The 10,724-nt window shown below is 41.9% G+C and overlaps 1 protein-coding gene across 1 annotated transcript in view; it reads left to right on the top strand.

Annotated features, from left to right (window-relative positions):
• LOC116724472 (NACHT, LRR and PYD domains-containing protein 3-like) overlaps positions 1 to 10,724 on the top strand; it is a 331,270-nt gene that overhangs the window by 295,842 nt on the left and 24,704 nt on the right. Inside the window, exon 12 of the mRNA XM_032570190.1 lies at positions 4,395 to 4,568. Within this exon, the coding sequence (XP_032426081.1) occupies positions 4,395 to 4,568 (174 nt within the window). The remainder of the gene's footprint in view (positions 1 to 4,394; positions 4,569 to 10,724) is intronic.

Genomic DNA, 10,724 nt, shown 5'->3' with positions numbered 1-10,724 from the left:
GGGGTTGAAATGTTGACATACTGGCACTCATCACTTGAGAGTAGATTGTAGGACTCTCACAGTAGCCCTGGGGCAGTCTGGTATATGTGTACCTGTTCCCTTCAAAAGTAAAGGCAAACCAGAATTGACTCTCCTTATCAACAGGTACTGAGAAAAAGGCATTGCTGATATCTACAACAGTGAATACCTTTGCATCTGATCTAAGGGAATTCAACAATGTGTGTGGGTCAGGTACACACGGTGCCCTCTGGATTACAGCATTGTTTACTGCTTGTAAATCCTGAACCATCCGCCATCCGACAGAAGGGGGCTGTTTTTTGACAGGAAAAATAGGAGTGTTGCACGGAGAATTGTCACACCGTACTACGACTCCTGCCTCAATAAGGTCTTCAATTACTGGTTTTATACCCTCCTGCGCATCTTTTTTTTTAAAGGGTACTGTTTCACCTTTGGCCTATATTCAGTGTTAGGTCGGACTTGCACCGGCAAGGCTCCTTTCACGAGGCCAACATCCGTGGGTCCCTTGGACCATAATTTATCAGGAATGTCCTTTAAGAGAACTTCCTCTTCTTCTGTAAGCAACAGATGTCAGTGTTGTCTAGAGTGCAAACGCTGCCCCTTTTGAACCCATGCTGTCCAAAAAAGTGATTTTCTAGTTAACCCAGTAGACGCACTAGTTGCCACATTTGCGGAGGTTGCCACCCAATCAGTAGCAGCTTCTCCTTCCTCAACGACCCTGCCCAATTTATCCCACTGCTCACTTTTATGTTTAAACAGGGACACGTGGAGGTGTCCATGTTCTGTTCAAAAACTTTAATTCCTCTGGGAGGCTCACTGCTGCCACCGAGGTGTGTTGTGTGTCAGTGTACAGATAGGTCACTGTTATCTTGGCCGGGGTGACCTTGTTGAGCCTGGCTTCATAGTTCTTATCAGGCCCTGGAGTTGTTTTAACCCAAAGACTGATGTGAAGACTCTCAGGAGATCTTTGATCCTGCGGGGCAGAGATGGCTTTACGCCCCTCTGCCAGAAGAGTCTGTGCAATGTTGTGTGGAGGCCTGTTAGGCACATCCAATGAATAGTGATAATATGGTTCCCCATATCCTTGGACGACAAAGAAATCTTCCTTTTTTATTTCTGATCCCTGCCTCTAAAATCTCCTCTTCCTCGTCCCCATTGATAAAAAACTTGTTCCTCATTCCGGAGGAAAACTCCTGCTTATCTCAGTGTAGTTTGCTCTGCGTTTATATTTTTGAATTGTTCTTGCTGCCCCCTCTGCCCCTGCATTAGGATTTGACACTTGTATCATTGGATACAGTTCAGATGTATTTGGCGGACTATCTTTCCCTACTGAAGGACAAAATGGGGGAGAGAGAGAAGGCGCGATGGAAGCAGTGGCCCCCTGCACCAAGCTCTCCCCTAATGTTCTAGACCATGCAAACTTTTCTCCTTGTGATAGTGATAGGTCTGTCACTATCGCTCTCCTCATATTCAGGGGGCGATGGCAAAGCTGGGTATAAACTTCTACTCTGCCCTCCCGGTTTTACCCCCTCTGTGTTTTTTTTTTGTTGTTTTTTTTTGTAGAATCACCATCTAGTTCTCCACCCCCTCCCGCTGCTTGTTGCTGTGTTATCTGCCTCCTTGACCCAGTTTCATTATCCTCGTTGCTGTAGTACATCACATTCCTTTCTTTATTCTGTTCTTCACTCCTTTTTTAGATTTATTCTGCCCATTTTCTCTTTTTAGCGTTAATTCTAACCAAAAATTCACATCGTCATACCCCTGTTAATGCATTTTCTTTGGATTTGACTTTGTTTTTTGTTTGATATTATCCTGCAGTAAAGTTTTTGTGTGTTAAGACGGCCGTCAAAGTTATAGTTTGTTATCCAATTATCCAAATGTTTTATTTTACCAGGATCCTGGGTTTCGACATATTTCCAGTCATTTGATGTTAAACTGTCTGTCGGCTTATTTTTACTTATCCCTTTCCCCATTTTTATGAAAATTTGGCCCAGTTTGTCGACGCCTAGGGAGTCCTAAAAACTGGGGTTCTGTTCAGTAGGCCAGCAATTGAAATAACCTGTTGAGGTAACCCACGCTTCAACTCTTTCGAGTGGGGGTTCTTACCTCTGCATCCTCAAGAGCAGGGGTGGGCAACTCCAGGCCTCGAGGGCCGGTCTCCTGCAACTTTTAGATGCAGCTCTACTTCAACACACCTGAGTCAAATAATGAGGTCATTAGCAGGACTCTGGAGAACTTGACTGCACTTAGGAGGTGATTCAGTTATTGGATTCAAGTGTGTTGGACCAGGGAGATTTCTAAGATTTGCAGGACACCGGCCCTCGAGGACCAGGATTGCCCACCCCTGCTCAAGAGGTTTGCTGGTTACAGTCCTACTGTTTTATATGAGGTAAAATACCAAGTGGTATTCCTACCTCCAATCACTCGCACAGTCACACACTTTTTTTTTTATTTTTATTTTGTCGCGGAATTTAAGCGCCTGTTCTCGCAGGACTCCGCCGTCCTTTTTGCAACGGGTATTCGTCGGGCCCCGTCTCCCTGAACAGGAAGGCACCAGGCTCCGTCCACCTAACCACGGAATTTTGCGCGAGGACTCCGCCGTCCTCCACGGATTTCGTGCTCTATTTGTTACCTGTTAGAGTCTAGAATTGACAGGGTTTTCTGTGCGCGCAATGACCCTCAGTCACTCGCCACTTTTAAACAAGAATCACTCACCCCCGTTGTCTTTCCCTGGAGCACCGTCAACCGTCAGATCCCAGCAGGCAGGTCGAGCTCCAGCCCTTGAACAGGATCTGATAAGTTTCCACTAGGAAACTTGCCTTGCGCACGGTCTGTACTGGGGTCGACCAGACCTGCCGGAATCCTTCTGGTGTATTGGCGACCGGCAATCGAAGGACCAAGTAAATGTCAGGTTTGACACCTATTAAAGACAAGTTGAACAACACAGAAAAGACAAGAGAGTTAGATTCTTTTGTACTCGCGAGGAGAACGGACAGAGATGTGTTTACAGTTACAAATCTCCAACCGCTCTGAAACACATTTGTCCGCTCTTCTCTTTTTATTACTTTCAGAGTCCCTATCACAGAGAGCACTGCAACTCTAAGGGGTGGGGTCAAAGCATTTTAGTTGCAGTGCTAATGACAATCACGAACTAAACACATGTTATCTTGCATTAAAACACAGAGTAAAAAGAACAGGTCGTATATCTTCAAGGCGACGATTCGTCAGCTATCTAACCGCTCAAAGGAAGAAGAAGTCCTGGTGAGCAATGAACCCCGTGAGCACGGTTATCACGGCTTCTCTTCAGGGAGGCCCTCTTGTGAAGACAGAGATAATGTAGATCAAAACATACAGAAACAGTCTTTATGTTTAGAGAAAAGAAAACAATCATGGAACATCAAATATGAAACACTATTGTTATAAAGGAAACAACAAATATATGATAATATATAGATTTCACCTAACATATTGTAAATGTGTCCTTACTATACAGCCTCCTATTATTTTTTATTTTTATCTTTTCTTCAATGTTTTATTTTTCCATTTACCTTAAACTTGTTGCTGGTAAACCTGAACTCCCTGCTGTGGAAAAATGAAGGATTTTTCTATTCTGATCCGTTCTATAAGTGACAAATGTTGATTTTTATTACTCAGAAAAACAAATTTTGAACACTATTACTCTGTCATTTTATTGACAGCTTAAGCACAATTTATTGAGTGTTTTCCTCTTGTGAAAATGATCAGTTCAGACCTTGGGTTCTACCTCAATGTTCTAATTTTCTCATCATGTGATGAATTGTGTGTCTGCAGCTTATCAGGCTGTTTGGTCTCAGAGGAAGGCTGTGCTTCTCTGGCCTCAGCTCTGACCTCCAACCCCTCCCATCTGAAAGAGTTGGACCTGAGCTACAATCATCCAGGAGACTCAGGAGTGAAGCTGCTGTCAGCTGGACTGAAGGATCCACACTGGAGACTGGAAGCTCTCAGGTATGGAGGAACCTGCTGCAGGAGCAGAGAAGGTCTGATAGAGGAGGAAGAGGGAGAAATGTCTTTAGTCAGTCTGCTGGGAAACATTTAGTTTGAAGCTGAATAGTTAGCTTGTTGCTCAAAGGAACAGCTTTTGTCAGTTGCTGCTCAGTTTTCCATCTCTGTATCCAAGCAGTTAAAAAGGGAAAGATGAAATCTGAGATTCTCTCTGCTTTGCTTGAAGCTGGTGTTTTCCCTCAAACCAGCTCTGATGCTGTTATTCAGCTTAGATTTCCACTGGACTCTTTCTGTTAAAACTGACACTGGATTCATTTAGTTCATGGTGGATTGTAATATTTCTCTTGCCAGCCTCCTTGTTGTCTGTTGTTCAATTTTCTTCCCTGTCTCCTCAGACTGAGTGACTGTAACCTCTCACAGAGAAGCTGTGAAGGTCTGTCCTCAGTTCTCAGCTCCCAGTCCTCCAGTCTCAGAGAACTGGACCTGAGTAACAACAACCTGCAGGATTCAGGAGTGAAGCTTCTCTCTGCTGGACTGAAGAGTCCAAACTGCAACCTGGAAACTCTCAGGTAACTCTGGACACTTGACAAATTGCTGCATCTTAGGTGCAAAAAGAAACATTATTACAGATCCCAGCAGTTGCTTGGCTTTCTTATTTATTCCACATGTTACAAATCCATCTATCCATCCATCATCGATCAGTTCAGACCTTGGGTTCTACCTCAATGTTCTCATATTCTCATCATGTGATGAATTGTGTGTCTGCAGCTTATCAGGCTGTTTGGTCTCAGAGGAAGGCTGTGCTTCTCTGGCCTCAGCTCTGACCTCCAACCCCTCCCATCTGAAAGAGTTGGACCTGAGCTACAATCATCCAGGAGACTCAGGAGTGAAGCTGCTGTCGGCTGGACTGAAGGATCCACACTGGAGACTGGAAGCTCTCAGGTATGGAGGAACCTGCTGCAGGAGCAGAGAAGGTCTGATAGAGGAGGAAGAGGGAGAAATGTCTTTAGTCAGTCTGCTGGGAAACATTTAGTTTCAAGCTGAATGTTTAATTTGATAATTAAATATTTAGACGCCTCATCTGGAGGCAGAGATCATTACCCAGTTTTCTGGAATATTCTCCAGACTAAAAACGGCTCACAAGGAAAATTAAAGAGTGGGATGGGTTTAATAGTTTAATAGGGACTCTGACTAAATTAATAAAAGAAGTTCAGTTAGATTTCCATGATGATCTACTGATGGCAGAAAGGACTTTAAAACAATATTTGATGGAGCTCCAGACCAATCAGCCCCAAGAAGCAAAGATGAGAAGAAAAGTAACTCCATGTTGGTCAGATGGATGTTTAAAAGTTATGGGAGAGAAAAATAAAGAACTTCAGATTTTCAACAAAACTCACAACTTTCAGGATTTTCAGGAAGGACATTTTTCATGTTTCTGTACGTAAGTAGATTTAATGGTGGGAACTTTTACTCCTCTACATTTTACAGTATCTGTACTTTCTACTTCACTACATTTCTATAAAGCGTTGCGTTACAAGTTACATCCAAGTCGCTTTGCGCTTTTTGATTTGTTGGTTAGTTTGAAAGTAATCAATGATTCTGGTGCCGCCTTTGCCTCCCTGATATCATGAACTGCTAGCTTTCAAAAATTCACCATCAAATCTGAAAAACATATCGAGGAAAGTTAAGCTGCTAAACGCTGTCTGAGTTTTGGATGTTAAATTGATTTAGATTAGAGAAGTTTTATGTAATCTTACCAAGCTTCTAGTTTAAATCGACTGCAATAAATAAAACAATTAAATAGTTGTAAGCAGCTGAACTGGCAGTAACATTGATTACTGCGGTCGGGGCGCATGGAGCGCAGCGTCTCCTGCCATGAATGTCCCAGTAACGTTAAACTCCTCCACATCCTGGTTACTGAATTAATGTGAATAATCTCCATCTCATATTTACATTTACAGTCATATTCAATAAATTAGAATATTGGTTCCCATGAGGCTCGTTTGTCAGGTTTTAAAACAACTTCAGCAGATATTAAACATGTTTTTCATGCTTTCTTACTTTTACTCAAGTAAAAATGTTAATGTGGTTCTTTTACTAGAGAACATTTTTGTCTGTTTATTTGTACTTTTACTTCAGTACATTGTTTGAGTTCTTTCTCCACCTCTGGTGAACAGCCAGTAGGTGGCGCTAGAGTCAGGAGGAGGCAGCCTGGAGAAAAGGCTGTTCCTCCCTGATCTGTTTCCAAGCAGTCAGAGTGTAGAAGTTGAGAGCTGGAGAAGTTTCCTCCTGTTGCTGCAGCAGCAGAGATGTTCTGCTTCATGGACTAAATCAGGTTGGAAAGAGGAGAGATCTTTACTGAGCTGCTGGATAAAAGCTTCTGAAACATTTCAACTCTTTCTGGAAACTAATGAGACATAAAAACAATGGATGTTTTTACCATCCAGACCTTTAGAACCAGTTCAGGTCAATAATTCAGTTGTTTCTGTGGAAGATGAACAGATTTGATGTGAAATGATGAAATTCTTCATTTCTATCTGATGTTCCAGCAGATCTGTAGAAAATGGAGCTGCAGCTCTCAGATATTTCAGTCGTCATGTTTTCTATCAATGAATCCACTGATTAAAGCAGGAATCTCATCTCCATGTTCTCCTCCAGAGGTTCCCAAGGTTTGTTCCTGGAAGCTGCTGCTGGTTCCTCCAATCCAGGCTCCGCCCCCTTTAGAGGAAATCTGTCCATATATGGCGCTAAGAGTCACCTTGATGCTGCAAAGCTTTGTTCAGGGATGAGATGTCAGGATGTTAGTGTCAGTCTGTTCCAGGCTTTAGTTGTTCTCCTCATGAGGAGCTGAAGTCTCTGACAGGAACGTAGAGCTGAACAGGAGAAGAACTTGAAGCTTCTTCTTGGCCTCTGATTGCAACAGCAGGACAATCCAACATTTTAGTCTGACTTCATCTGGAAATATTTCTTTGACCCTGAATCAGTTTGAAGGCAGGCCAGCTCCTCATCAGAGCTGAGATCTTCTCTGTCCTCCATGCTGGAAATGTACAAGTCCAGCAGCTCCTGATCAGTGACATCAGAGCGTGACATCATCAGTAGAATGATGATGTCATTTCCCTCTCAGAGCAGCTTGGAAATCTGAGAGGAAAGATGCAAACAAAGACTCTCTGGACTGTTGGATCTGCTGGTGCTGGTTCCAGATGCTCCTTGGACACTTTCACAAGCCATTACTGCAGCTGCTGGATTCAGGATGCTGCTTCTTCTTCTTGGTCTCATTGTAAATGTGTGCAGCAGCGCCACCTGGTGGTGTTGGTTGGTAGAGGAAGTGCTGAAAGGTTGGAGGTGTTTGTCAGAGGTGTGTGATGATGGAAGCCTCTCCCTGGTTTGTGAGTCTGAGCTCAGAGATCAAATCTTTGATTCTTGTTGAACTCTTTGTTGAATGTGATGCAGCTTCTCCTTTTTAATGTTTGTATTTCTGGATATTACAGTGAGGCCACAGCAGGTTTTCAGCAGCAGGGCTGTTTAGTGTTTCATTCCTTCATCTGTGTGTGGGAGTGTGGATGGAACAGGTATCCAGGTGTTGTGTCAGAGTTTAGATTGATTGTATTTTAATGCTGATTATTAAATCAGGCTGAGCTTCCAGAAATGTTTCCTTAGTTTCCTGATGTCCTTTTAGGCTTCAGTGAGTTTCTTCAGGTTGTTACTGAGGGATTTCCTTTCTCCTCTCTGTTGGAGCTTTTCCTGTGTTTGGAGAAATGAGTTGTGCTGCAGCAGCACCAACTGTCCTTCCTACATCCACTGCAGTTTGCAATCCAAATGTTGGACTGTTCCTGTCTCAGTGGAGGACAATGTGTGTCTGAGAGACATATAATGTCCATGTTTGCTGCTGAAAGAGACTGATGGTCTGACCCCCCTCCTCCTTTCAGGGTGGAGCCTGCTGGAGTCCCATTCTTGACACCAGGTCTGAGGAAGTGTAAGTGTGTTTTTCATCTGATTCATGACAACAAAGCAGCTCACATTCAACCATCTTCAAACTGTCACATCACTCATTCAGGAGTCATCATCAAAGTGTCAATAAATGATCAATAACTGCAGCTGGATTGTGTTTGTTCTCTCCATCAGATTCCTGTCAACTCACCATCGACACAAACACAGTGAACAGAAAACTCAAACTGTCTGAAGACAACAGGAAGGTGACATATGTGAAGGAGCTTCAGTCATATCCTGATCATCCAGACAGATTTGATCGTCCTCAGCTGCTGTGTAGAACTGGTCTGACTGGTCGCTGTTACTGGGAGGTCGAGTGGAGAGGATATGTTTATATATCAGTGAGTTACAGAAGAATCAGGAGGAAAGGAAACAGTGGAGACTGTGCATTTGGATATAATGATCATTCCTGGAGTCTGAGCTGCTCTGATGATGATGGTTACTCTGTCTGTCACAATAAGATAAAAACTCGTCTCTCCTCCTCCTCTGTCTCTAACAGAGTAGCAGTGTATGTGGACTGTCCTGCTGGCATTCTGTCCTTCTACAGAGTTTCCTCTGACTCACTGATCCTCCTCCACACCTTCAACACCACATTCACTGAACCTCTGATTCCTGGATTCTGGTTCTGGTTCAGTTCTGGTTCCTCAGTGTTTCTGTGCTGAGTTGAGTCTAAAGAGTCTAAAGATTTTCCTCCTGTCAGAGAAACTCTCTCACTGTTGAACAGATAGTTCAGTCTCTACAATCTATTTCTTGGTGAAACAATTCTGATTGAGTCCTTGGAAACTTTTTCTTCTTCCAGTCCTTTAAATATGGAAGGTAGGATTATTCCAGGATTATTCCAGGATTATTCCAGGATCCTCATGTTTTCCTGTCTGTTTCCAGTCAAAGCTTCACACTGAATTTCAAGATGTTGTTTCTCTTATTTTTTCCTTTCATTCATCAGATTTTATTGAAATGTTGATCAGTTTTTCTTAATCACTGATCATTTTCTGTTTCTATCGGCTCCTATTTTTCTCAACATGACAGATTTGAATATTAAATCTTCCTTTTGTAAATTTGCAGCAGTTTTTCTTCATGTGTTTTAAATAAAAACATTTTTCTTCTGCATTTGGTTCATTTGCTGCTCATTCTGTTCTTTTCCTGTTCAAATTTAAATATTTGCATTAAAAATATTTTTTCATCAACTCTGCCTTTCAGAAAGTCCTGATTTAAAGTAAAACATTCCCATCCCATGAAGGTCAGAGGTCAAAGCTTTGAAGCCTAAAGTGGGAAAATCTTCATATTTTCTGTTTCATTCAGAACTTCTACCTGAAACTCAGAACCTGCAGAACATTTTTCTCTTTGGAGGAAAAATCCCAGGAACTGGAAGATCAGAGCAGAATGAAAACTGGAGATCAGTGTTGGACAGAAAAGGTCTGATCGCTGCATCTCTGCTATATTTTACATTTAAATCTGATAACAAAAAGTAAACCTGTTTTTAGTGAATAAATCAACAGGGATATGACCCGCCACAGCGCCAACGTGGGCCACACCTGATTCAACCCAAACCGGAAAATAAAGGATTTAACTGGAAAAAGCAAAACCCAGTAAAATCAGCAGCTGGTTGTGATTAAAATGCAGTTTGTTGCAGAGGTTCAAACTTCCTGATGGTGACCTCTCCTCTGTCCCTCACCTTGTCTGGCCGGTTTTAATCCTCACTGCAGTGTTAGACTGGAGCTCATCTCTCAGATTAACCAGATTAACACTGAGCTGCAACAGGAACCAAACGTCTCTCCTCCAACTTATTTCACTGATTAATAACAAGGTTGGATAAAAACATTGAGCTGAGCTTCTCATTCCTTAAAGAGTCATGAAGAAAGACTCACCCTGGAACTGCAGAAAAGAAGTTAGAAAGTTTAAAAATAGATGGAAAAAACTTTGTAAATATATTCTAACAAGTGATTTAATTATCTGTTTTTGTATCTTTTAATGTATAAAACTGTATAAAAAAGGTGTAAATGGTTAAAAATCTTCAGAATGAGCCAATTTTTAACCTGATTAATCATCACAATAATTCTTTGTTGGACCATCGCTACGCGGTACTGAGGAGGAAACTTTAAAAAAGTTTTAATGTAACTTTCTCTATGTCCTAACATGAGATAATCTGAGAGAACAAATGGAGTTCCTCTGCCTCCTCCCTGTGTTCTGCTGAATTACTCTACTGGGTCAGAAACAAGCCATCAGAACCAGAACAATCAGCCATGAGCCTGCAAGTATTGGACATGTTTTTGTCTAAATGAGGTGATTTTATGGCTCCATTTTGCCAGATCACATAGTAGCATTTCTACCTAAAGCCAAACATTAACAGCCAATCCATGTGATCGGTATCTATGATCGGCAGTGATCGGACCTCATGGTGATCAGAACCGGCAGGAAAAACCCTGATGGGAGCGTCTCTACCCAGGAGTAATATGATGGTTTAGAAGTTCATTGAAATCTTTTCCGTTTTGAAAGAAGCTCACATTTGGGGAACTTGTGAATGATTACATTATTTATCATACTTGGTTCTGCTTAAAATAATTCAATTCAACTGAATTATTCTATTGTCATTTTTGTTCTTACATTTGGGAGATTGAACATTTCTGTTTTTATTAGGTTTTTAAAATAAAACTTTAAAAAGTTCAGAAAATGAAATCAATCTACTGAACATTCTGATTTTATGAGGATCTGTTTGAAATGTTTGTTACAAAGTTGATTAC

This window comes from Xiphophorus hellerii, chromosome 8 (genome assembly GCF_003331165.1).
Source record: "Xiphophorus hellerii strain 12219 chromosome 8, Xiphophorus_hellerii-4.1, whole genome shotgun sequence".
Lineage (NCBI taxonomy): Eukaryota > Metazoa > Chordata > Actinopteri > Cyprinodontiformes > Poeciliidae > Xiphophorus > Xiphophorus hellerii.
This window is presented reverse-complemented; position numbering and strand designations above follow the sequence as displayed.